The 27756-nt window shown below is 39.4% G+C and overlaps 1 protein-coding gene across 3 annotated transcripts; it reads left to right on the forward strand.

Annotated features, from left to right (window-relative positions):
* On the forward strand, positions 1-27580 carry acsl6 (acyl-CoA synthetase long chain family member 6). 3 transcript variants are annotated; one of them, XM_067375514.1, is made up of 21 exons: positions 1-128; positions 6946-7166; positions 9036-9150; positions 9657-9721; positions 9794-9895; positions 9978-10077; positions 12961-13139; positions 14698-14730; positions 16262-16313; positions 17638-17711; positions 17796-17873; positions 18439-18573; positions 19893-20027; positions 20106-20201; positions 20278-20350; positions 21724-21812; positions 22596-22712; positions 23630-23773; positions 23853-23954; positions 24041-24112; positions 25885-27580. In XM_067375514.1, exons 1-21 carry the CDS (start codon positions 83-85, stop codon positions 26023-26025), a joined length of 2169 nt encoding a protein of 722 aa, XP_067231615.1. In that variant the 5' UTR covers positions 1-82; the 3' UTR covers positions 26026-27580. The 3 variants fall into 3 exon arrangements, with proteins under 3 accessions (XP_067231615.1, XP_067231617.1, XP_067231616.1); XM_067375516.1 differs by lacking the exon at positions 1-128 and adding an exon at positions 6223-6233; XM_067375515.1 differs by lacking the exon at positions 1-128 and adding an exon at positions 6728-6808.
* The last annotated feature ends 176 nt before the right edge of the window (positions 27581-27756 follow it).

Below are 27756 nucleotides of genomic sequence, written 5' to 3' on the forward strand. Positions count from 1 at the left end.
GTGGAGCAGCGGCAGCATCTCTCCTCTAATCTCTCTCTCCATGCAGCAGCGCGTCGGGAGCAACTCTCTCAATGACTGAGACATGCTCGCCTTCGCTTTAGTTGCTGGGTCTGTCTGGGTTGTACTAGGTGAGTTTTCCCTCTTGCTTATTTATTCTGCAGGTGAACGCGTTCGCGTGGAGCATCGCGAGCGGAATATCGTAGATCATGTTGCCGCAGTCGTGGCTGAAGGAGCTGGACATTATCAAAGCCTCAGTCATTCACATCATTCAGTGTCTCGAAGCTTCAGGGCCTCTGCAGCACCGCACAGGCGCTCACATCGCTATTCTCTTAACATTGCTGCCGAGCTGCGTGAATGAACGCGTACAGGCTGCAGCACGCAAGTTGCTGATCGCGATGTTTTCTGTTATGCGGCATAAAATCTTGTGCGACGCGTTAATATGTGAGAATACTTTATGCAGTGATGCAGTGACATGTAGACACAGGAGACACATTTGGTCGCACATATCTGTTATGTTCGTGTACGGGCCGCATTTTATAGGACGTCTTTTAAAGCGGCTAGTTTGCCGGTGTCGTGCTTCATTTTATTACGCAGGGGCCAGTGACGTCACGGCGAGAGCGCGCCACCTGATTGGCGGGAGCTGTCCATCGAAGAGGTGCTGAAGCGTCAGTGCGCTTCACTCCACCCAGCTGACCGACGCGCTGCTGTTACTACGAGCTCTGCGGTCAGGCTTCTGTAGAAACATCTCTTCCTCCTGACGACACATGCATGCGCTGTGTGAGCAGAAGCTCGAGCTACTGTACCATCTTCTCACAATAATTGCGCGATTTTTTGAGTTTCAGTTCAAAATTCACTGCACGGTGATTTTATTCAGACAGCCAGTTTGGGATTTTAAAGGGATCTCATGGCCTTCACGTCATGCATCTTTCATAGCCATGTGTTAACGAATAGTGCCCGGTCTAACCCGAGCCTCCCAACTGCCATGTGCTGCTTATGAATTATGCACGAGAGACTGAGGCGAACCTAATCTTTTACCCCGTCCTCCATAATTTAAAGATTTAGGCTTACTCACACTTTCTGCTGAATTTTGGCTGACTTTAAAGGGAAACTTTGGCTGAATTTAATGGAAATGAGGTATTCAGTGTCAAAACGGTGAGCTGACTTCATGGCCAGGCTTGGGAATCACACAGTTGCTCAACACAGGCCTCATCCGCAGCTTCTGCTTTCCGCCGGCCTCAGGTCTCTGCCCGTTTATAAAAACACCACAGAAATGCTGAGCTGCTCTTTTGGCATCAGTCATGTGTGTCTGCTGGTTTACACCACAACAGATCTCGGAAGTGTCTCTCTGGGTTTCATGGTGTGCTGAATGAGGAAGACTGATTTCATGATTGTGAGAATGATTCAGATGTCGCTTACTGAGCAGAATAATGTGCTGAGCAAATACAGGCGTCTGCAGCACATGCCCGCTGGGTTAGTTGGTCAAATCATGTGTGGCGCTGAACCGCTGCTCTTGTGTTGGTCATCGTCTGCACCTTTACAGACTGCTGGATACACACTACAAGTTCCTGTGCGTTTCTCCAGTCGCCAGCGCTTTACACAGCACAGATTCGCTGTTTGTTGACTCGCTTCATTGAAAAGCTTCAGTTGGTCCGACTAAACTGCCAGTGTTTAAAGACATTCAGTTCAGAAGGAAATGTTTTAATTTTGAGTTTTTACCTCCAAAAAATTGTAACCAAGCTGTAAAAAACACAATAGAGTCTTTGTTCAGATCAGTTCAGTTCAAGTGTGTTCTCATCCGTCGTTACAGTCAAATATATAATGCAGTATTAATGAACATTAGGTTCACAATGTCCTTCATCTGGCTTTGTTCAAGTAGAAAAATAAATATAACCCAATCAAGCTGAGGTTACAGGTCAGGTCTGGTAACAGCTGCGCTCTGTCACATTGTTTTACCGTTTCATCATCTAGATGTGATTCTGTGCGTTTGCTCTGTAGGTGCTCGTGATCTTTGAGTGGGAATCCTGCTTTATAATGCGTTATTTATGTGTCAGTCAGTGTATTTGTGAGCTGTAAGCTAAGCCTGCGTATCATGTAGTCAAGGGTAGAGGGAGGGAGGGAGACGCGTCTGCTGAGGGTGGTGTGATACGGTGGCTGCAGAGGTTCAGAGCAGAATAATGCACTTCGCTTTCCCTGCCTCTGTGTGCGTGTGTGTCTCTGTGGGAGATGATCAACCTGCACACACACACACACACAAGTCAAGTCAGCTTTATTCTATGGAGCTTTATAGAGTACAGATTGTTTCAGATTCAGTGATGTTTCAGGTAAACCCTACGACATTATGCAGACAAAATATGGCAATATCCGAAATCCTCGTCCTTGTGAGCACATTTTTGATCCCCACGAGGAAACAAGCTTATAAATCACACTAAGTGATGTTTTTTGAAAATGTAAACATGTAGAAAGGGCTCTGTGATGGACAGGGTTAGTGCAGGAGAGAGAATAGACAGTATAAATCATTATATCTATGGAGAGTCCCTATAAAACCTTACTGTAAAGTGTTCACTGCAGAATTGTGTTGCATTGAGTGTAAAGCGGGTTTCAGGAGTCCTTCATGTTGTGTGTCTCTGACCTTGTGCAGTTTTGGTCACGGTTTTCGAGGATGAATGTATGTCGCACAATCGACTTCTGCCTAATATGACCAGATTCCAGCAGAGTCTGATTGGACGCACACCCTTTGACATGAGCAAAGAAAGAAAGCATTTTCTCGTCCCTTTTAAAAGTTAAAGAAATAGATCTCTAAGGTAACAGATGCAGATTAGCTCTTTCAACAGTGCAGAAGACGTGACCTACATGAGCGGAAACGACTTCAGTAACTTCAGGCCAGGGAAAAGTGGACAGACTTTAAATAGCCAATGGAAAGCAAGGGTTACTCTCGTCCATCTGTTTTGTGGACTAATAGGCTGTAATCTCCTGTGATAGTGATGCCTTCGTGGGGGTGTGGGTGGAGGCGGAGCCTTACTCTTCAGACTCCGCCCCCTGGGGATGGACAGCAGCCAATCATCCCTCTTCAGAAGCTATAAAGGCTTTGAATGGCCAGACTCGTGAACAGTCGTGAGAGTACAGAAGCTGATCTGTGATCAGTGTTTCATGAAATAATCGGAGACTCCAGTCAGGTGATATTGTGGATGACATTTTTACACTCTTAGTCAATTTACCACCCAATCACTTTTATAAATAACTCAATTAATCATCCTGTTTATTGTAATTATTCTCGCATTCTGGATGTTTCAGCTCCAGTGTAAATGATTCATTGAATCCTCTCACTGCGACTGATTTAGACGAACACTTTAACAAAGATTACGTAACAAACTTTAAAAGAAAATACTTTAGTGTGAAATAAATGTAATGTTTTTGGACACTTTATTCCATGTGAGCTGCAAGTAAATTAGAATGCGTTTATGTTAAGGTACATCTTTATATGTGATTTCATAACGACGTGTTGTGTATGAAATAAGTTTTCTGCAGAATGTACTGAATGTACTTAAACTAAGCTTAAACTATACTTTAATTCTACTGAAACGAATGTCATGCATTTAAACATATTTGTAATTACACATTTGTAACAATAATGTTCTCATTTAGAACATTTAAAATATGTAAACTTTAAATGTAATATTGAATAACACACTACATTTAAAATTATAATCAAGTGCTTCACATGTTTTAGTTTGTTAGTCAACATGTCAAAAAAAGTGAACTTTAAAACACAACAAAAGATATTAAAACATAATCCCACTGTATGTGAAGAGTCTTTATCTACTGTTCTAACATTTAAATGAATCATTTGATAGGATGCTCTCACTGTGTACAAACATGTTTATACATTGTACTAATAGTTAAAAATACCTGCATTTTAATTTCAGTAATTCCATATAATTACACTGTAATTACACCCTAAACCAACCCATACAGCTAACCTGTCCATTCCTCACCCGTATCCCCCTCAATAACTGTTAATGTAAGCACAGTTAAAGACGCCTAATATAAAGTGAGACCAGAAATTGTAATTTGACATAATTACAAAGTGAACTTTTTAAGTGTGTTAAGGAACATAATGGACTCTAAAGACGAGAGGAAGAGCTCCAGTGCTTCATCTTTGACTCTCATAAGGTTGATGGTGTTTCCTCAGACGTTCAGCCTCACGTTATTATCAGCAGCTTAGAGACGGTAACTAATGCCCGCTTAACGAATGCTCTCGACCGGTGCTGCGGCCACTTACATAAACAGAGCCGCTGAGTTAAGACTGTCTTAACAACTAGACTGACCAACTAGCAGTTACTAAGGACTAATCTGTCTTACTTTTTGCATTCAAATCATTCCAGTCTACCGGTTCTGCTCTGTTTCATGTGTAAGACGACACCACACCGGTTCTGTATTCTGGTCGGAGTGACGTGGACTGATGTCACTTACAGACTTTATAACCAGATCATCGGATTGGAAATGGCATGAAGCCATATGTTTTCAAAAGTATGCATCTTTGAATGTGTATGAACTGCTGATCTTTTAGTAGTGTTTGATAATGAATAATGTTTGGTCAGAATAAGAATATATTATATTTCATATCCTGCACACAGTCTATATTTAGTGGCGATAATCCCTTGATAATCTACGGCCTATAAATGAAATCGTGTGCATCAGGAACGCCTGGAAAGTGATGCATAGTTGCATCAGATTATGCCCGGGAATATCTGTCATTTCCCAAGAGCCTTTAGTCATTCTGAGGATGAGTGACGATGAAGATGTCTGCGGGTCGTGAGCATCTGCACATGAAACCCCTCGCTTTTGTAGACTATTTGTAAGCAAATGTAAGATAAGTAGTCTGACAAAATAACTGCAGTATTACAGTGGTTCGTTTCTTATACAGAGTTATTTATGAGAGCGTAGACAAAATGCAAGCTGTTAAATGCAGTCTGGACAGGAAGTAAACAGACTTCACAAACAATCAATACTTACAGAAACAATTCAGCAGTTTTGTTTCCATAAACAACCGTAAAATCAATATGAATTATTAGCCAAGCATATGCATTAGTCATTTATAGTCTTGATAGTTTCACTCTTTCTCTTCTGCTGTTTAAACATCAGGTTCAGATGAGTTTCCAGATCAGGTTAGGGTCCAGTTTCTTCTAAGATTCCTCAGCAAATGAGAAATAAATTCTGTGAACCATTACTGAAAAGTAAAACACTTCAGTGTTACTACAAATGGGTAATTTGATCAATTAAGGTAACCGGTTCAAACAAACTAAAGCTCATGTGAAGCACTTGATCATGACTGTAACTGTAGTTTGTTATTCAATATTACATTTACACTTAATACATTTTAAATGTCCTAAATTGTAACTTCATCATTATAACTGTGTAACTACAAATATGTTTAATTACATGACCTACAGTAAAATTACATTAGTATATTTAAGGTGACCGTAAATGTAATTTGACGCCACACTTTAATCAGATTTCAAAGACAATAGAAGTAATTGTGAGATTAAATATAAAAGACGTATTTGGGTCAAAAATCACTCTAAAGCTCAGCTAACTGCATTTAATATAATTTTAAACTATAATACACTTTCATTTAAATGTACAAAACTTGCATTTAATGGTCTGAAAACATTACACAGACTTTGTCCTTAAGTATGTTCTTCTAAACTTGTCATTACTGTAGTAAGAATGGTAAACGGCAGCTCCGGATCGGCACTCATTGAGTTCTGTGACACTTTTAGCACCTGCGGATCCGTTCGTTGTGTTATTGTGAGCGAGAACAACATTATTTCACACATCAGTCAGTTTGTCTTGTAGTAAGCTGTCTGTGTAAACTGACCAGGACGAGAGACAGTGAACTTTAAACTACATCTGATGCGTCAATATCCGGCGTCCGCTGCTGGACGGGGCAGACGCTGCTGCTCCACACCGGTGAGTTACGGCCGACGTGACGCTCTCAAACATTCATGTGCCTAATGATGCTTATGTCCTTCATTTCGCAAGACTCGCTCACAGGGGAAACCGCTGAAGAAATCTAATTCCTGTTGATCAACTTCCATTTTTGGAAGAGTTCAACAAATGAGGCCAGCAAATACAGCAAAACTCCAGGATCAGCCACACGTGCGACCGTCAGACTGTTCAGAGAGGAAAGAAAGGGTCACGCTGCAGTTCTTTCACCGTTCTTCTAACTATAAGTAACTTTGCAATGTTAACTAACTCAGTAATTTGCAACTACATCAATGAACTCTCATTAGAGAATCAGTAGACGGTTAGGTTAGGGTTTGTGCTAGTAGAATAAGATGTATTTGCAGAGTTATAAAGCTGGGAAACCGTCTTCAGCTCCACACAGATGCACAAGAGAGATCCGACAGCATCAGATTCATCGTGTTTCTCTCAGTTGATCTTGCTGAATTATAGAGAGTAGTGACTGATCACTTGTCATCTGGATTACACAATCAGAGTCCAAAAATTACATTATATTACCTTTTAAAATACTCATATTCAGACTACAGTTACTCACTTATTGATTACATGATTACTTAATGTTCACAGAATGGCAGTAAATGATTCATAATTCAAAACGTCTACAGCAGGTGATTCTGCGGTCAGACTATGACACTGTGTTTGTTGACTTTTGAGGAACACAGAGTTCAGATGAACCGCTGGACTGACTCTCAGTGGAGAGGACCTTAGTGAGCACAGGCTCTGTCGATTCCCTCCGTTTGTGTTCAGTGTCGCTCTGGCTCAGACAGCAGACTGATGTTAATATGTAAGCCGTCAGAAGAAGCCCGAGCGCTTCTGAATGTGTGTGCTGCTGTCGAGACACTGTGACTTTCAGTGTTATCTTTACACACACGCGATCATACAGTAAAACTGAGTGTGTGTGTGTGTGTGTGTGTGTGTCAGAGCTCAGCTCCACTCTTATGGAGAAGATGCAGTCTCGGGATCTGCTGCTGGGGCTTCAGCTGCCGGAGCTGGAGGATCTGGGTCAGTTCATCCGCTCTCTGCCCACCTCCACACTGCTGGGTCTGGGCGCTCTCACCGCGGTGCTGGCCTACTGGATCACCACACGCCCGCGGTCCATCGTCCCACCCTGCGACCTCCGGCACCAGTCACAGGAAGTGCAGGTAAACACACCTTTCCTTAAAAACCTCTCGATCTGATGAACTCCACACACTCCATAACACAAGACAAGATTTAAATGAAATTTAATCTAATTTATTTAATACAAACATTTAAAAATTATATATTGCTATTTGTTCTTCAAAAACAGGGTTATTACAGTTAACTAAAACTGAGATCATAAAGAAGCATTCTTGTTTTGTGAAATAAAATAAACATTAACTGAAATAAAATAAAATATTAAAAAAACTTAAGATTTATTTAAACTTATAATAACTTACAATAACTAATAAAAATGACTAAACACAGCAAAATTACTAAAACTTTAAAATGGAAAATTGAGAAAAAAAATCTCAATTATACTAAAATAACACTGTTTAAAAAATGAAGAAAAGTCAATGTAAATTCATTGGTAATTTATCAACCATGAAGAACTTTCAGTTATTGGGATTTTAGAATGTAATTATTTAAATTATTTATCATTATTTTATTTATTCATGAATATATTGCCTAGTTTCTGTAAACATCATAATTATCTTGACGGGCCTTCAGATATCATGTTTGAGATTGAAACGCTTGAACACTAGTTAGTGAACATCATGACCAGCACTAGTTAGTGAACATCATGACCAGCACTAGTTAGTGAACATCATGACCAACACTAGTTAGTGAACATCATGACCAGCACTAGTTAGTGAACATCATGACCAGCACTAGTTAGTGAACATCATGACCAGCACTAGTTAGTGAACATCATGACCAACACTAGTTAGTGAACATCATGACCAGCACTAGTTAGTGAACATCATGACCAACACTAGTTAGTGAACATCATGACCAGCACTAGTTAGTGAACATCATGACCAGCACTAGTTAGTGAACATCATGACCAGCACTAGTTAGTGAACATCATGACCAACACTAGTTAGTGAACATCATGACCAGCACTAGTTAGTGAACATCATGACCAGCACTAGTTAGTGAACATCATGACCAGCACTAGTTAGTGAACATCATGACCAACACTAGTTAGTGAACATCATGACCAGCACTAGTTAGTGAACATCATGACCAGCACTAGTTAGTGAACATCATGACCAGCACTAGTTAGTGAACATCATGACCAGCACTAGTTAGTGAACATCATGACCAGCACTAGTTAGTGAACATCATGACCAGCACTAGTTAGTGAACATCATGACCAGCACTAGTTAGTGAACATCATGACCAGCACTAGTTAGTGAACATCATGACCAGCACTAGTTAGTGAACATCATGACGTTCCTCCTTCACTAGTGTTCTAAAGCATCCCATGATACCCTCATGAATGGAATCTAGACACAGAAGAAGTGTTTTGGTTTGTGTTTATTAAGCATTATACATGATAAATGATCAAACAAGCACTTGTTGGTTGTTGTCCTGTGATGATCAGTTTTCTGCCTGAATCCCGTGTGTTCAAATCAGATTTTTTGTTCCTGCATTTTAGTCTCTGTTTTGCATAAGCAAATGATGTGAATCGTCCTGAAACATGAAGACGATCAGTGTGTAAATACACTCTCTTCAAGTCCAGCTCAGGAGATGATCAGCATAAGAATATTTCTTGGCCAGCTATGAAGCTCTTGAGTCACATTGCAGACTGATGTTTGGATTAATTAATCGTATAGTGCCGGATGAGAACATCTTCACTGAACGCGATCACACCATCATCCTCCAGAGTCCAGGCCAATGCAAATATAAATGCAAACACAGATGCACACAAGAACCAGACGACCAACTCAACAATACTTCATTCATAAAGTTATTGAAATGGGATTGACAAAAGACATCTCCGAGTGTCCTCCTCTTTCAGTCATTCTGTCCCGCATCTTTTCCAGATGGAAGACGGCGCTCGAAGGTCCATGATGGGCAGCAGGTCCGAGCTGCTCTCTTACTACCACGAGGACGCCAAGACCATGTACGAGGTGTTTCAGCGAGGTCTGCACATCACCGGTGAGGGTCATTTCAGTCCGACGCTCCACACATGTGATCCTGATTTATGCAAATCATGTGAAATCACACGGTGCCTCATCCTTCAGTACAGCCGCTTGTGAGTTCAGCAGAACATCGTCTGACCCAGCAGAAAACGGTCTGCTTGTAATATGAATTTTCACTTATAAATATGAAGATACATTTCTAATGCTCAGACTAGTTTTAAATCATAATCTGAAATGGGTCATACCAGTGACATAACACAAGCAGTTCAGATTTTAATATGCTAAAATACTCGACTCCTTCAAGGACACATTTATTGCACAGATTCAGCAAGAACATGATGTAAGAGTCTAAAACACGAGTGCAGAGTTTATGTGAATAATAAACTCTTAAACTGTGTGATTAAACAACAATAATTGTTCATGGTTAGTTGCTGCTGACTAATGTGGTTAAGTTTGTGAGATGTCAGCAGCGTGTTTGAGATGATCTTCAGAACGGATCTGACGTCTGATGTTTTTGAGCAGGTGACGGACCGTTTCTCGGCTCCAGACTGCCCAATCAACCCTACACGTGGCTGTCTTACAAAGAGGTGAGTAGAGAAGTGAGGTGCGAGCGCCGCTGACCCCGCGCGGATCTGACCTGTCGTCCGTGTCTCCTGCAGGTGTCCAGCAGGGCGGAGCTCTTGGGCTCTGGTTTGTTGTCTCAGGGATGTCAGCCCAATACGGATCAGTTCATCGGGGTGTTTGCACAGAACAGGCCTGAGGTAAAACATCCCAAAACATCAACCTGCCAAAGCCAGTTAACAGTGGGAGACTCATGAACCCCTCGGTCTTCTTGACTTTCAGTGGATCATTTCTGAGCTGGCGTGCTACACGTACTCAATGGTGGTGGTGCCGCTCTACGACACTCTGGGACCCGACGCCATCCGCTACATCATCAACACAGGTGACGTTCACTCATTCATACACCCATCAAGAGTTTTAAGGGGGGTATGCAGGACAGAATTTTGGTCCCCCTTCTTCCAGAAGAATGTGTTTTTCTTTTGATGTTTAATGAGAAATTGAAATAATTTATTAGTTAGCATTTATATTATTTCAATTGAAATAATTGCCCACCCAGTTTCAGTTCATCCCCCCTCCATCCTCAAACCAGGACTGATTTACGTGTGTGACACACCGGTGTGTCGCTGATATTCAAACCTGCTGTCAGTGCTTTCATACAGTACAGTCCAAAAGTTTGGAACCACTAAGATTTTTAATGTTTTTAAAAGAAGTTTCGTCTGCTCACCAAGGCTACATTTATTGAATTAAAATTACAGTAAAAAACAGTAATATTGTTAAATATTATTACAATTTAAAATAACTGTGTACTATTTAAATATATTTCACAAAGTAATTTATTCCTGTGATCAAAGCTGAATTTTCAGCATCATTACTCCAGTCTTCAGTGTCACATGATCCTTCAGAAATCATTCTGATATGATGATTTGCTGCTCAAGAAACATTTATGATTATTTTCAATGTTGAAAACAGTTGTGAACTTTTTTTTTCAGGGTTCCTTGATGAATAGAAAGTTCAAAAGAACAGCATTTATCTGAAATACAAAGCTTCTGTAGCATTATACACTACCGTTCAAAAGTTTGGGGTCAGGAAGAATTTTTATTTTTATTTTTTTGAAAAGAAATTAAAGAAATTAATACTTTTATTCAGCAAGGATGCATGAAATCAATCAAAAGTGACAGTAAAGACATTTATAATGTTACAAAAGATTAGATTTCAGATAAACACTGTTCTTTTGAACTTTCTATTCATCAAATAATCCTGAAAAAAAATATTGTACACAAATATTTTGTACAATTGTACACATTAAATGTTTCTTGAGCAGCAAATCAGCATATTAGAATGATTTCTGAAGGATCATGTGACACTGAAGACTGGAGTAATGATGCTGAAAATTCAGCTTTGATCACAGGAATAAATTACTTTGTCAAATATATTTAAATAGTACACAGTTATTTTAAATTGTAATAATATTTCACAATATTACTGTTTTTGCTGTGTTTTTAATTAAATAAATGTAGCCTTGGTGAGCAGACGAAACTTCTTTTAAAAACATTAAAAATCTTAGTGGTTCCACAAATATCCAGTGTTCTCAAACACATAATGTTTATTTGAGGTTTCAGACATTTAAAAGAAATACTGTAAAAAAGAAGAAGACATTTTTAGTTTTTAAAAAAATTCAAATTCCATACACTGATGCCTTTGGAAGATGCAATAATAATTGCATTAAAAGTGTTTTATTCATATCAGATACACATTATGTGTATGAAACAATAAAGTTTACTCTATTCTTCTCCCAGTTCAGCAGCCTCCTATTTTTTGTATTTTGGGAAAAATGGATGAATTTATGTGATGTAAATCCAACAGATCCTCTGAATTGCGGTGCAAACTCATTGTGCGTTATATCAACTGACATGATCTTTATAAAGCTGTTTAAACGACACAACACATTCACTTCCACACATTTTGGAATATATCATACAATTCATGATAAAGTTAACAAGTTAGTGAATATTTTGAAAAACGAAACAAACGCGATATATATCTGTCTGTGCGGCTGCATGACGCGACGCCAAGGATAGCCTAAACAACATTATAAAATAATGCTCGCCTCGAAAACTCACGCTGGGGCAAGAACATAGAGCCCTCAGCAAACAAATATAGAGTCCACACAAACAAATTCGAGAATAATGATTCAAGGTTTCTCTGAAGAATAAAGTTAAGTTTTTCATTAGCGGTTTTGCTCCCATAAGACCGCGTACACTACAGACTTCTTGAATGAGGTCTTTCGACACATCCGCAACCAGCAATCATCTCCAGTATTTCGTTTATTCTGATTCGTAAGGGAAACTTCCATCCTTTTAATGTATTCATCCCTAGTTTATTTTTTTACATTTTGGTTTTTGTGCTTCTGGTGCTTCGTTTCATCCGTCGTTTTCTTTCTCGTGCGGTTAACACATTGTGCGCTGTATTTTGAAGTGCTCATGTTCACTTCTTACTTTTGGTAATTCACAGATTTTAATTTTATTTTACTACAATATTATTAGTTAACGTGTTCATGTACGTAAGAAAAAATCACACACACACACACACACACACACACACACAAATCCAAAGTCGTGATTTGGGCCCCCTAGTGTCCAGGGCCCATCTGTCTGGCATACTCTGCTCCCGTAACAGCGCCCCACCCTTAACCCATTACTGCTCTAACAAACCTTTCAGTTCTCAACTCTTTCCCCGCCAGCGCTTTTGAAAAAAGTTCCCAGCCCGCGCCAGATTATTTTATTGTGATTATTTCCACAAAAGTTTCATGGCCCCCAGAATATTTTGTTATTTGAATATCTGAAAATGCAACATATCAAAATAAAGAATAATAATGCATTTTTTTTAAATCAACATTTGAATGTGGGTAAGTTTAGTAAAAAACATTTAGAGCAAAATGCTGAGAAAATCGTGTTTTTGTCAAAGACTTCATCTGGACTGGATTCAGAACTGATGATCAAAACACAGCTGGAGTAGATCGAGTCCATCAACACCTCAAAGCTTCACAGTCCTGTAGCTCGTCCTGGGTCGACATTTCATTCAGTTTCTTTTGGCAGTTTTGATTTATATGCTGTTTTATTTTGATGATTGCGCTATTTTACATACATCATGGAAAGATGTTAAAGTTTCTTCATGGAACCATCAATGCCAATAAAGCACCTTTCTTTTTAAGAGAAACCTTTCTTTGTACTTACGTCTCTTTGACTGTGAACATTTTGTTTTTCAGCTGAAATCTCCACAGTAATCTGTGATAAACCAGAGAAAGCCACAGTCCTTCTGGAAAACGTTCAGAGAAAAGAGACGCCCGGTCTGAAGATGATAATCCTCATGGATGCGTTTGATGCTCAGCTGGTGGAAGAAGGCCAGAAGTGTGGCGTTCACATCCAGGCCCTTAAAGATGTGGAGGTGAGACATCTGCTCACGCTTCCACACCAGTTTAGACCAGTGCTTCTCTCCATGTGAGCTGAAATCATATTTCTTGTTTTAATAAGCATTGAACTACATTATTATTTAAGAGTTTTAACAGTGTTTTAAAAGTGTAAATAACACACTTGTGTTGGAATTGCTATGCGTGAGTTAAAATAATTAAAAAGTCTTACAGAAGTCATTGTAACATAAACCATGATGAACATTCAGTTGTTGGGATTAGGAAAATGTCATTATTTTAATCATTTATCATTACTTTATTTAATTATTTTAAAATACTGCCTCTCCTAGTTTCTATTAAAAAGAAGAAGAAGAAAAAGGAAAAAATAGCTGCTTTGTCATTATAGCAGAAGTAAGAAAATTTTCTTGGGTGGCCTTCAGAATATTGTCTTTCACAATCTTCCTTGTAATCAAAAGGATTGAGATCCACTAGTTTAGATTGATTTATTGGCAAAAGGATCGTTCAACCAAAATGAAGATTCTGAATATTTGGAGAATATCTTGAATGAGGACTGATGACGTCGTACAGTCGGACTCAGAAGAGCGATTCCTTCAGGAACACGCCACAGAGAGACCAGACAGATGGCAAGATTTTCAGTGAATAATGACTGAATGACTGCTTACTGACCACTCTTATGATCATTTTGAAGGTTGAGTTTTATCGTATTTTCTTTAGTAACTGGTAAGAAATTAGCAGTGTTGGGGTAACGTAGTACAAGTACTTGAGTTATGTAATCAGATTACTGATTAACTAGTAAAGTAATGCATTACTTTTAAATTTACAACAAAATATCTGAGTTACTTTTTCAAATAAGTACCACAAGGTACTTTGTTTTCCTATGTATTGACTGTCTCCATGATGAGAGGAATCAGGAGTTGATGCACTCTGTATTCCTCAAAATGGATAAAACAGTGAAATACAAACTCTGAATATTACGCAAACCTGCAATAATTAATTATGCTAACTAGCAAAGATATACTTTATGTATTTAATCTCACTTATTAACAAATGTCTTTGCTGCTAACCTTCAATGATCCAGGTCAACCAAGAAAAAATGACTTTAGATAAACATCACATTTGTAACTAAGTAACTAAGTAATGTCTAAAAAGTAACCAAGTAATGCAATCAGTTACTTTTAGGGAGTAAAATATAATGTGTCACAATATCACAATATAGTACTTTTAAAAGTAACATTCTCCAACATATTTGCGGGTTGTTTTCAGTCCTGCAGACTTCCTTGGTAGTATATCAGGATGATCTGTCTGAGAAAGGAACATTCCAGAAGCAGTTTCGTTGGGGCAGGCTTCAGCTTGCTGCATGGACTCTTTACATTAGAGGCATAGAGCAGCATTCGAGCCAGCCGTGACCGACCTCTGCTCACTAAAGAACCACAGAGGATGTCTGTTTCCTGTGAATGTGTGCAGAATATTATGCTACCATGAATATAATGAACAATGTGGGCAAACTGTATTGATGCCGTTGCTTGAAAAAGTAACACAGGATGTTGTTGGATAAAGTCTTGTTGTTGTTTTCAGGCTCTGGGTCGAGATCACCACAGGAAACCAGTGGTGAGTGTGTATTTCACTGCCAGTTTTTGGATGACAAAACAGATCACACTTGTCATAGCTGACATTTGATACGCTGAAACATGGTAACCTGAAAATGGTAAAATCTCCCTAATTTTATTCAAGTCTTTATACCATCAATTAAATCAGGTCGAAACAGATGTTTTAAAACAGATGCCATGTTTTACAGTGTAGGTTACGTTGAAAATATATATATATACATTTATCAACTGCAGCTGTAACACTTTATAAAGGGGAATGAACAACTCAGCAAGAATCAGGTGCGCAACATAATTAGTCTCCATGACAAACTCCAGAAATGGAAAGGAAGCACATGAAAACAAGGAGCACACATTAAGGCTATGTTCAGACTGCAGCAAAACTCAGATTTTTTTGCATGTCAGATTTTATCCACTGGGGGGTTTTGAAACTCTGGACAGAGTTTTCTTGTTCTGCTCCGCGACTCGACAGATGATGCACCTCCGTTCTGAAAGCCTCGTCGTGGGAAACACCTACATCATTACCAAAACAACCCAGGCTGCTTATGTCTGGACACACAAATCGTATTCGACCAGCTAAAATTAACAGAGCAGACAGTCTGCCTGAAAAGATGAAATCTGATTTGCCTGCGGTCTGAACACAGTCTAACAGCTCAAACTGAAACTTCAAGCAGTGGATTTGTTACAAAATTTCCTACAAAATGTTAAACTGCATATAAAAACATAGTATGAAAGCAAGTAGTCATTATGAAAACATTTCTTTTAAGTGTCACCTCCGTTAATGCTTATTGTCATGTAATTTAAGAGTCAGGTGACTTCTGGCACCCCACAGCACCTGTCCACCGTTCAGATATTAGTTTTCCTCATGTTTCATTTTCATTTCATTTTATTTATTGCTAACTCTCCCTAAATCTCGCCTGAAGTCTGAAGGAGGTTGTGCTCTTCTCTGTTGTCTCTGGAACAGTCTGCCCCGTGAGATTAGAAGTGGTACTACACTTGGTCTTTTTAAATCACATCTTGAAATGAAATGAAAAATGTTAAATGCATAACACATAAATGCAAGTGTAAAGTTGCTAGTGTGTCTTGAATCGAACCCTTTATTGTCATTATACTCACGTACAACGAAATTAGGAAGTGCTTCCCTTGGTGCTGAAAAAATTATACAACACCAACAATATTACATATGACAAATATTAAACATATAATACAAAAATAAACAACATTTAAATATTGCACTAAAAAGCCCTGAGGCTGTGTGTATGATTGTATGTAGTAAAGCGGGATCAGTTGGTACTGTCCTTGTTTTGATGGACCTGGAACACCTGCCCGACGGCAGTAGATCGAACAATTTAAACCCGGGGTGTGAGGAGTACGTTTTAACCCTACTACTTTATATTTCTGTATTATATGTATATGCTGAGGTCTTTAGGCCGGACCTGTCTTCAGTGTTTAGATCTGTTCTCTTCACTGACTGTAATTTCATCTTGTTGAGGCACAGCTCGATGTCTCAGTAACAGTGTGATCTGTTCTCGTAGCCGCCGGCACCAGATGACCTGTCCATCGTCTGCTTCACCAGCGGAACCACAGGTTAGTGAACACAACACATTCTCTTCTGTCACACCGCCGTGCTTTGAAGGTGAAGTAACTCGAAAATCTCCACCTGCTTCTACAAGTCCTTTTCAATGTATTTTTTATTTTTTTTAAACTGGTCTTGTTGAATCTTGCGTAAATGTTTTGTTAAAATTGGTTAAATTATTCTGATGAGTTGAAGTTAATGGAAAATCTGATCGTATCATTATCACGCTGTCATGCCACTTTGCTGCTGAACATGCCGAGCAGATGCAGTACACTGTATCCCATAATGCAATGTGCCTGACTGGACCCTACACGCTTCACAGTGTGAAAGAACTGCAGGTTACGATTTGAACATCTCCCACTTGACTGATTATTCGATCAGACATTCAGATACTAAAAGATTTTTACACAAAATTGGATTAAAAATGCAAAATTAAAAGTTAAATTATTGCCCAGATGCAGCGTGAGGTTCATGAGCGGTCAGCCGGCGTTTGGCCTTCATCTCCTGCTCATCTCAGAATCCACTGACTGAATCCTGGAGCTCGGTTTGGTATTTTCAGTATTATTTCTACATGAAAATGCCTGTAATAAAATATCAGTCAAGTGAAATGGACTGTGGTAAGAGCCGAATATGAGCGGCACAGTTAGCAAAACGCCTCTCGTCTGTGCGCAGAGTAAATCATCGGGGTCAAGCGTAAAGTCCTCCCTTCCTGTTTTCTGGCCGCTCTTATTCTTATCTCAAGAATTCAAAGCATTTGTTCAGAAGAGCTGAAGGGCGTAAACCAGGAAGGATCTCTTATTTTCTGTCTGAATGCAGATGTGACCCTTTATAACATCTAGTGTTGAAGATGAAGACAGTCAGAGTTGTGTTTGATAGTTACTGAAGTTAAGACAAACACTGTTCACCACATCCCTTCAGATCATAGTTAACTAAAGCTAAAAACATTGGCACTTGAAATAAATAAACTTCAAATGAAATAAAGGAAACACTTCTCGTTTTCATTTAGTTTAACTTGGTGTACTAAAATGACTAAAACTAAAACAAACTAATGTCTGTATATACTGTGTTCTAACATTTAAATCATTTGATACGATGCTCTTACTGTGTACATACATGCTTTTACATTGTACTAATAGTTAAAAATACCTGCATTTCAATGTCTGTAATTCCATCTGTAATTAATCTACCCATATCCACTCAACCTGTTCTAAATATTCATAAAAACGATTGACACTGTTGCCTTTAATTCACAACATGTATATTTCCTGTTTATTTCTGTGAAGCTGCTCTGAGACAGTCTGAAGCTGACGTAACTCTCGTGTATTTGTCCTTTAGGAGATCCTAAGGGAGTGATGCTGACCCACGGGAATGTTGTCGCCGACTTCGCTGGCTTTTTGAAAGTGACAGATGTGAGTGATTTCTGTGAACGTGTGTGAGTGTTGACAGACGACGATCTGACTAACCGCAGCCTCTCTGTGTTTGTCTGTCTGCAGAAAGTCATCTTTCCAAACCAAGACGACGTGCTCATTTCCTTCCTGCCTCTCGCTCACATGTTCGAGAGGCTGATTGAGGTGAGACCCGCATGAGAAATGAGTTTTCTGTGGCGCTTTATAACTCTGATCATACAGAGCTCACGTCCACTGAGAGAAACACACACAGATCTCTGTTCGCCCCTCAGCTCTGCTGTATCAGATTACAGTCTGGCAGTGAGCCAACCGCGAGCACTAACGAGGGCACAGAACCACACCTACGCGCACACAAGTGTGCACTTCCTCTTTCCCAGGCACCTCATAGCCTCGGCCTAATATGACCCACTGATCTGAATCTCTTAAAGGAGCCGCGCAGTTGACGTACTCCAGGCCTTAAAACAGCTGGAGCGATCTGAAACCACAGCTGTTTTCTTTCTGCTTCACTTATGGAAATGTAACAGCCAGTTAGAGAGCTAAAGACAAAGTCTGAAGTGTGTCTGAAGCTCAATCATCACACAGTGTTTTTGTCCTGGTGAACTCTACAGTCAGACCAACATAACCACTGCATGAGGGCTTGTCAGAGTCTTTATTCAGCTCGATTCAGTTCGAGTTTAGCTCTCATCCGAGATTTCTGAATATGTTTTGTCTCGTGTTCCCTTCATTCCAGTCTGTGGTGATCTGCCATGGCGGGAGGATTGGCTTTTTCCAAGGCGATATCCGTCTTCTTCCTGACGACATGAAGGCTCTCAGGCCCACGATATTTCCAGTGGTGCCGCGTCTCCTGAACCGCATGTATGACAAGGTGAGACGTCGCTCCCATCAAACGCTGTGTGCCTTATCCCATCTGTTCTTGATTTCTTGAAGAGCAACCGTATAATCTGGACACGATCTGCACTGTAAAAAGTGTTAACCTGTAATTTCTACTTGATTTAACATATAAAAGTGATGTTTTTTTGTGTGGTTGAGTGACGTTAAATAATATTTTTGACTTGAATAAAACCAGTTCCTTTAGATTAGATGATTGTTGACCAGCAAACAGGTCCGCGTCATCCCCCAGGGGATTTGTAAAAAAACGCATTAGCTCTGTTTTCTTGTGAATTTAACTTGTGTGCAAAATTCTGATATGACATAAAACATCTGAAAATAAAGCAGCGTTTCCATCTAATGTGTTCAAGAGAACAAAATCGTCACTTCCTGGGAAATTGGCATAAAATATCAGTAATAAAAATGTAAGTTTCTTCAATCAGGCTCTTTTTCTCCTCCATCATAAATGAGTTGGTCTCAGAGCGTCAGACGAAACACAGTAAACGCTGTCATGTGATCTTGCGTTCGGATGCTGGTGTTCGGGAACACAATCGTGTGAGACGCTTCTGGAGGAATTAAACCAAATCATTCTGATGACAGACTTTGACTGTTTCAGAACCACCAAACTAACATTTGAGATGCTGCGATGCCATTGGTCCGCTGGTTAGTGCAGTTATCCAATCAAAGCTTAAAGCTGCTGGGCTTGACCCTGTCTACACCTTCATAGTGTGTTTTAAATGTGTGTGTGTGTGTGTGTGTGTGTGTGAAAGAGAGAGAGAATCACATACAGCAAACTTATAAGACTTTTATCATTGTATTTCTGTTATAAAAACATCACTTCCTTGCTATTTTTCTTAAAATGTATATTTCTGTTCTTGTCAGTTCTGTTTCTTCTCTGCAATTCTCTAGCTTGCTTCATGATCTAGTTGTCTAATAAAACTGACATTGTATGTTATGAATATTTTTGGCTCATTGAGGAATTGCTTTAGATAAACTTGTCTGTTAATAAATGTAAATGCTATCCGTTTTTAAAATACAAGTTAATCTGAAGTAGAAGTGCTTTTAAGATCATGAGAAGCATAAATTCTTCTGAGTTTACATGTCAGGACTGTAATATTTTGTCCTTAATTTTATGCAGATCAAGTCAAGTCAGCTTTATTTCTGCAGCACTTTATACAACCCAGATTGTTTCAAAACAGCTTCACAGTGATAAACAGAACTCAGTTCAGCTGTTATCATTTATTACAATATAAAAACGTTCTTCAGCCACAACTGTATTCCTCATACACCTCTTGAACCGTCTCTGTTGTCGTTCAGATCTTCAGTCAGGCCAACAACTCCGTGAAGCGCTGGCTGCTGAACTTCGCGGCCAAAAGAAAAGGAGCGGAGGTGAGCCGTGGCGTTATCCGCAGCGACAGCATATGGGACAAGATCTTCTTCCATAAGATCCAGGTGTGTGACGCAGAGCCAGTGGGACACGAAGCCCAAGCGGCGCTGCTGTTTGACTGGATGATGTGTGTCTCCTTACAGGCCAGTCTGGGAGGGAGGCTGCGGATGATCATCACCGGAGCGGCTCCCGCGTCCCCGTCCGTCCTGGGCTTCCTGAGAGCGGCGCTGGGCTGTCAGGTGAGGCGAGAGCGCCGTCCGTAGCGTAGTTCTCCTGCTGTGTGTCTCAGCTGATCACGGCTCGCTCTGCCTGCAGGTGTACGAGGCGTACGGTCAGACGGAGTGCACCGCCGGATGCACCTTCACCACCCCTGGAGACTGGACGTCCGGTGAGACTCCACATCTGTTCACGCTGGGCTGACAATCAGGGTTTAAACATTTTTCTTCAGTTTCTCTAAAAGTGAATAACACTCCCCACAGAAAAAAACAAACAAACAAATAAAGAAAAGAAACTTTTTTTTTTTAATAGTATTTTGGCTTGACACCAGAGGCTCGCTTTACTGACCGCAGAGATAACCTTATTTAAAAAAAGCATCACAATAAACATTGTCTTTGACAAATATAATTTAAGAAAAACTAATACATTTGGCTGTAATGAATAAAAGTATTTAAGTTAGTCCTAAGTATCATTTCAGAAAGACAAGAAACACGTTAGCTCTTCTAACACTTCACGATTAATGACCCTGACGACGAGTTTCACAGTGATCATCTGTGGTCGGCTCTTATGATTTAATTTACCATATAAACCATTAATAATTCACTGAGGATCTCTCATTTTTCTCCCCAAATCCTCAAGTGACTTTCCTGGTTTGTTTTCACACGGACGCTTTAAATGTAATGCTCTCCCCTGTCCTCTTCTAATCCCTGTAAGCAGGTCATTATAATATTTATTGTCTGTCAAAATGACATAACTTTAAAATATTATTACTCAATGTTCCAGTTAATGAACATTTTTGATCAAGGCAATGTATGTTACATAATACAGACATATATTACTACAATGATATTTAATACGTCCGTTATATTGCTGCAGAAATAATCAGGGGTCATTCATAGTCTGTTATTAATTTGTTAATGCTTTTACACTTTTAAATGTTCTTTTAATGTTCAATGAAGGGTGAGTAGAATAATGTCATAATTAGAATAATGTTGTACTCAGTGTTTGAAAATGCTTATTATTACATTCATAGAGCGAACCTGATTGTTTACAGAAGTTACCAGTAGCTCCCATAATTCGCACAAAGCATCATGGGGTGTAGGGAAGATGTGGACAGAAGTTTCCACTATGAAGAAATGTGAAAAGCGTCCGTCACTGCAGAGGTTCACTCAGAATAGCTCTTTAGTAGGGACTCAGTAATAGAAAAAAACTGCCCAGTAACCCATTTAATGATCAAGATGAAATCCTCTAATACTGACGTGACGTGGACTGTGGGAAATATGACGTCTCTAGATCCATTGTGAAGCTGCTCCTCATGCGTGGCAAGATCTCCCTCGTGTGGCTTCTTATTGTATAACACTTAGCATGACGTCTGTTACAGACTGTCTTCTGTGTTTCTCAGTCATTGTAGAATCATCAAACACACACTGGCAGCTACAGGTCTGCATGTAATGCTTATGGAGAACATGACATGAATGTTGGGCAAGGTTGAAGCACACTTTGGCTACTCCTGATGAAGTTATTGAAGTTTGTCTCTGTCTGCAGGTCATGTAGGAGCTCCGCTGCCGTGTAACCTCATTAAACTGGTGGATGTGGCTGAGAAGAACTACTTTGCTGCTAAAGGAGAGGGCGAGGTTTGTTACGTTCACTATCTGTGTATCTCTTAGTTTGACACACGCTGGCTGATAAAAGTGCAGATGAAAAATGAGCAAAGAGAAAAAAGCTACTTCATGCATATACAAATATACTTGGTCGGCAGAAATGTGCGCTTAGTATTCATGTTTATGTAATATAAAAATCAATCATTTTCACAACAAATTCTCTAAAATCTCATGAGGCGTAAGCTGGTGTGAAATGTATGTTCAAACGTTCCTTACACCTTGAATACACGTGTGTACAATCATCTCGTTCAAATAGTATGAATTTCTGAACTATAAATATTGTGACATTTTCCTGGGGTTATTATATTTAACTAAATGTCAAAATATCCAAGTATAAATGTAAAAAAAAAAAAAAAAAAAAAAAAAAATCTAATGTCTCTAAATCTCCCCCTCTCTCTCTCTCTCTCTCTCTCTCTCTATATATATATATATATATATATTTTTTTTTTTTTTTTTGCAAAAACTGCACTGCTTCAAAGCTTTGTTTCTTTGTTTTATTTTTTAATAAATAAAAGATTTTATTACATGGCGTTGTGGAATAGTGCTGTTCACGAAACGCTTGTCTGGAAAGTAGCTTGAGACAGGAAGTGATTCTGTCCCTGTTGAACAGCGTCATCTCAAGCCACAATGCATTTGCCTTTATGTGAGCGAAGCTCCATATCTGCCATCTCTGTCTCTCACCAAACATAGAACATGGCATTATTAAAGCACAAAATAAAACATCACCCATCATTTTTCTCTTTGTTTTTGCTTCAGGTTTGTGTGAAAGGCCCAAACGTCTTCAAGGGTTATCTGAAAGACCCTGTGAGGACCGCTGAGACGCTGGACGCGGACGGATGGCTTCACACTGGAGACATTGGGAAATGGCTGCCGGTACGTCGGCCTTCTTCTTTATATGCAAGAGAAACTCAAAAAGCCACGATGATCAGGACTGTCATGCTTCTGTACACTAACCTGCAGTCGTAACTTTAACTCTTTCCCTGACTGCGTTTTTTTTTAAACTTGCCATTTTAAAAATTTTGATAATTTACACAAAGTTTCTTTGTGCACTCAGAATATTTTGCTGTATGAATATCTGAATATGCAATTCTTCAAAAGAAAGAACAGAGCCTCTGATTTTAAACAACAAACATTTTATTCTAGCTTCATGCATTCTTTTTATTCAGCAGTTGAATGTGGGCAAGTTTCATAAAAAACAAAACAAAAAAACATTTTGAACAAAATGCTGAAAAACATTTTATTTGTTTGTTTGTTTGTGTGTTTGTGTGTGTGTGTGTTTACAAAGACTACAACATGTGCATACTCTACTCTTTCATAAGATGTGTAACTGCGCCCCCTACTGTATAACAGTGAAAACATGGATTGCTGGAAAAATTAGGCAATGGTCTGGAAAGACTTAGTTATTTCTGATTTAACTCATTACATGTGACCCTTTTTGACTTGAATAAAGCCAGTTAATTTAGCTGTTACCATTTTGTTCAGTGTACAGGTCTATCCATCTAAATCTGATAGATATTGCTTGATTTCAGACCGTGTGCATTTCCTCGCCGTTACTCTTGAACACCTGCATTGAATAGGCTTATTTAAACTATATAGAGCGTTGAATCAATTCAGGATTGGTGTGAAAATGCATTACCACTGCATGGCCAGCCCTGCTCTTCTTCACTGGTGTTAAATGTGACCCTGTGGCTGTTCAACAAAGAGGCCGTTGAGCTGCTCAGACAGATTTCTACCACCTAACTGAATAAATGACACTCCTTCCATTCATCTGTCCATTGTTTTACCATCAGAACGGCACACTGAAGATCATCGACAGGAAGAAGCACATCTTTAAGTTAGCTCAAGGTGAATATATTTCCCCAGAGAAGATAGAAAACATCTACATCCGCAGTGAACCCGTGTCTCAGCTCTACGTCCACGGCGACAGCCTGCAGGTCAGTCACTAACCGTTGTCTAGAATGTCAAGAGAGTTAGCAGTGCTGCTCGATGATAACGCTGACCGATTGTGTGCAGTCGTGCCTGGTGGGAATCATCGTCCCGGATCCCGAGGTCTTTCCCTCATGGGCTCAGAAGAAAGGCTTTGAAGGATGCTTCGACGAGCTGTGTGAAAATAAAGTAAGGCTCACCTGAACCCTGATCTCCTACAGATTTGCTGCTTTTCACCAAGTTGCTGACCTTTGTCTCTTCTGTCACATCTAAAGGACTTGAAGAAAGCCATCCTGGATGACATGGTGCGTTTGGGAAAAGCTAGTGGCCTCCATTCATTTGAACAGGTACGTTCCAAAACCGACATTTTGTAGCCAACAACTACAGTAGTAAAATGCTTTTATGTTTTTTTGGTAACATGTTTTAGGACTAGGTTGAATTAGCTAGTTCAATTAGCTTAGCATTTTATATTTAATCATATTTGAAGGTGAAGCGTGTCATTTCTGCCTCGTTCTTCGTCTCTGGCTAACTGTGGTTCTTCAAATGCATTCGAAACGCAGTTGTCTGAGATTACTGTGCGTTCTTGTGTTCGTTGGCGAGGTGACCAGCAATGCAGCGATTGGCCGGCAGAATGACATCAACTTAACAACTTAAAAATAAATGTTAGTGCGCTGATAGTTGCATTAATATTAACCATATAAACAACAAATTAATTTGCAAGAAAAGTAGTACACTGCTCCTTAAAACTGTATTTGTTTTTACAGCGAAAAACTGTTGTGATGCACCTATTTTGATTTTTCTTGGCCAATTCCAATTTTTTTAGAAGCAAATTGGTCGATTCTGATACTGGTTACAGATTTTTTTTAAAAAAAGCAAATTTATTTGTTGTTTATTTGTTCAAAAAATTTGTGTAGCTTTTTGATATTAGAGGCGAACACTGAATTTTTATCACAATCCCAACAAAGATGTTATGCACATGAGCATGAGCAGTTGTTTTTAATTTAAATTATTGTATAATTTTAAGATTAACAGCAAAAACAGTATGGTCTGACTTTAGCTTTGTGAAATTATGCTACATAAGACACCTGCACAAAACAACTATAGCAGACGGACTAAAATAAACCTAAAAAAAAAAATGTTTGGATTTAGGACCAGTGGACTAGTGCATCTCTATTTTTTTTATTATTATAGTTCAGATCATCCCGCGGGCCGTCTGTTTGACACCACTGGAATAGAATAATCTGAATTTATGAATTCAGCTGATGAAGTCAATATAGTGGGATAAACACAACACCTAGTCTTTTTCACTGCAACTTCAAAGGAAGTAATTTTGTTTTACACCGTTTGCTAGCCTGGCATATTTCAATATTACTTCTCGCCATTTATTCCGTGGCTGTTTTAAAGAATGGATTCTGATTGGCTGTCAATGTTTTAGCGTTAAATAGCTGGAAAAAAGGAAGGTGATCCCAACGATATCGTTTCTCTATATCATTATCGTTATAGCTGTGGTGTGGACACTGCTATTATTTTATATTTAGAACGATTTTTAGAACTATATCTGTATCGTTATCTTTACAGTTATCCTTCTTGGTGTAAACGGGTCTTTATATGGCTTGGAAACACTGCAAATATCAGGACCATTTTCAAATTTTCACTTTCAAATTCATGCACAGTCTAATCGGACTAATTGTACATCTAATGTAAATCTAAATAAAATTTTGATTTAGCTATTCCCTCAAAAAAAACTCAAATGAAAATGGTGTCTGTTTTCAAAGCCATTATTTTATTATATTCATAATAATGTGTTTTGTAATGATTCTATTTATTTTCTATTTCTGCTTTGACTGTAATAATTTAAGCGAACACATCCTGTTGCGGCGATGAGTTTAAAGAGTGGATCCATCAGTAATCCTATTAGTAAGAATGGGACACTCGCCCCAAACGGTCAGTCCGGCAGTCCCCCGTTGAGCCAGTGCAGTAGTTATTACAGGCTAAAGGTTGTGCAGAACGTCACGCTTCACATTTGAAATGGTCACAACAATGAAGTGCCTTCATGTACAGTGACAGTGCAAGTGAAACACCGAACCTAATAGCTCATGATCCTCTGTTTTCCTCCCAGGTTAAAGACATCTACATTCACAAAGAATTGTTCTCCATACAAAACGGATTGCTGACCCCCACTTTAAAAGCCAAGAGACCGGAGTTGAAGGAGTATTTCAAGATGGAAATCGAACAACTGTACAGCAACATCTCCATGTAATTGTTCTGTCACCAAAAGATGAGGACGTTTTATCGACATTGGCATTCGTTCACTATTTGTTCTTCCTCGCTCAAAACTAGCAGGCACTAAAAGCTCCGAATGAGCCATGGGCGTCAAGACAAGCATGAGCTTACTCGCTAAAAGAGTCATGAAACGAGTAATTCCCCCTTTGGCCGTGAATGTCAACAGTCGGTGTGCCTTTAGAAATGTGTCCGAGCTGCATCCAGATCGAGTCCTCCTCTAAAGCAGAAGCAGTTCCAGCTCGCATGCATGCTTCACTCGAGGAGAGCGACGATAACCCAAAGTTCATGTCCATTCATGTTTCGTTCGTGGGTCCAAAGGGAATTCGAATGGCACATTCCCAGCTAAAAGCCATGCATGCTGTGTTCCGGCGTTCCATGACCAACATTCCCAGGTCCTTTGCGGCATCAGAAGACGTTTTACATACTTACATTTCACATGCACAACACTCATGATGCTTGTCTATGTAGTAAAGAGTGGCTCGCTTGATCAAAGTGAGCAGAACATGCTATTCTGGGCTGACCTGATGGATCAATTAGCTTTTCAGTTCTTTTTCATCCCAAAGTATTTCAATAGTAGAGTACATTTTGAATAAAACTAGATGTGAAACTATTTAAGCAATGGTTTGAAGTGTAGAGAAACCAATAAGATTTGAATCTGCTCTTGAATGATATCAGAACTTTACCTTTGTTTTCCACGAGGGGACAGGAATGGGGAATATGAATCTGCAGAGATGTTAATTCATTCTTGGTTACTTTAGCTTTCATTTATGGCATTTAAACATAATGCATTTCACATGGCACCTTTCAGTCTGGCCTAAATTGTGTTTTTTGTCTCTTTGTTAGAATATTATTAGCTAATTTAATGATCAGGGTTATTCCGTTATTCATTTATTTATTACTATCAGAGGTTATTCTAAATGATAACTCCATTTGGATGCCACTAAGCTCTGCATAACTTTAAGCTTACTGATTCTTACTTTTTTTCCCCCCCACAAAAATCAACCCAATAAGTATACATTCCTGCTGATTTCAGTGGTCAGTACGCCAACACGTCAGACTGAAGCCCAAAGTCTGTCTAAAGCATTCAAAGTCTTTCAGTCAAACAGCTATTAGACATCTACCAGTCTGAACATGTGAGCCTTACACATTTTATATTATGTTAAAATTTGGAGAAAGGAAGTTTTTGTTTTGTTATTGAAACAGTTCACCTGCATCTTTTCCTAATAATAAAGTCTTTTATCCGCATGTACATCTCTGCATATACACAAAAATAGTGATGATGAGTGTGTGCAAAAAATGTAAAAATAAAGAAGAAATCTTTGTAATTCTATTGGTAGTGGTGGTATGTGAACCCTCGGCATTTCAGCCAGAGCAATGTGGCATCAAGTACTGATATAAACACAGTCCTGTGTTTTCAGTACCTTCCCGTCCTGCAGTGAGGTCAAGTCTGGGGGTCTCAGAGGTGGTCCCACTGTCGACTGCACTCCCGGTTACAGCGATGCCTATTTTGTGCGTTTGGGCCACACACTGCTCTTCAGCCCATGAGTCCACTCCAGGACCCGCTCAAGCCCATGAGTCCACTCCAGGACCCGCTCAAGCCCATGAGTCCACTCCAGGACCCGCTCAAGCCCATGAGTCCACTCCAGAACCCGCTCAAGCCCATGAGTCCACTCCAGGACCCGCTCAAGCCCATGAGTCCACTCCAGGA

The sequence above is a fragment of the Chanodichthys erythropterus genome, chromosome 22, assembly GCF_024489055.1.
Source record: "Chanodichthys erythropterus isolate Z2021 chromosome 22, ASM2448905v1, whole genome shotgun sequence".
Taxonomy (NCBI): domain Eukaryota; kingdom Metazoa; phylum Chordata; class Actinopteri; order Cypriniformes; family Xenocyprididae; genus Chanodichthys; species Chanodichthys erythropterus.

What these genes read in the sequence shown, in the direction of transcription:
- acsl6 (XM_067375514.1), top strand. Translation starts at nt 83, where the DNA reads ATGCTCGCCTTCGCTTTAGTTGCTGGGTCTGTCTGGGTTGTACTAG. An exon ending in CCGCTACATCATCAACACAG is followed by an intron (nt 10,078 to 12,960) that starts GTGACGTTCACT and finishes TTTGTTTTTCAG; the next exon opens with CTGAAATCTCCACAGTAATC. An exon ending in TGAACCGCATGTATGACAAG is followed by an intron (nt 18,574 to 19,892) that starts GTGAGACGTCGC and finishes GTTGTCGTTCAG; the next exon opens with ATCTTCAGTCAGGCCAACAA.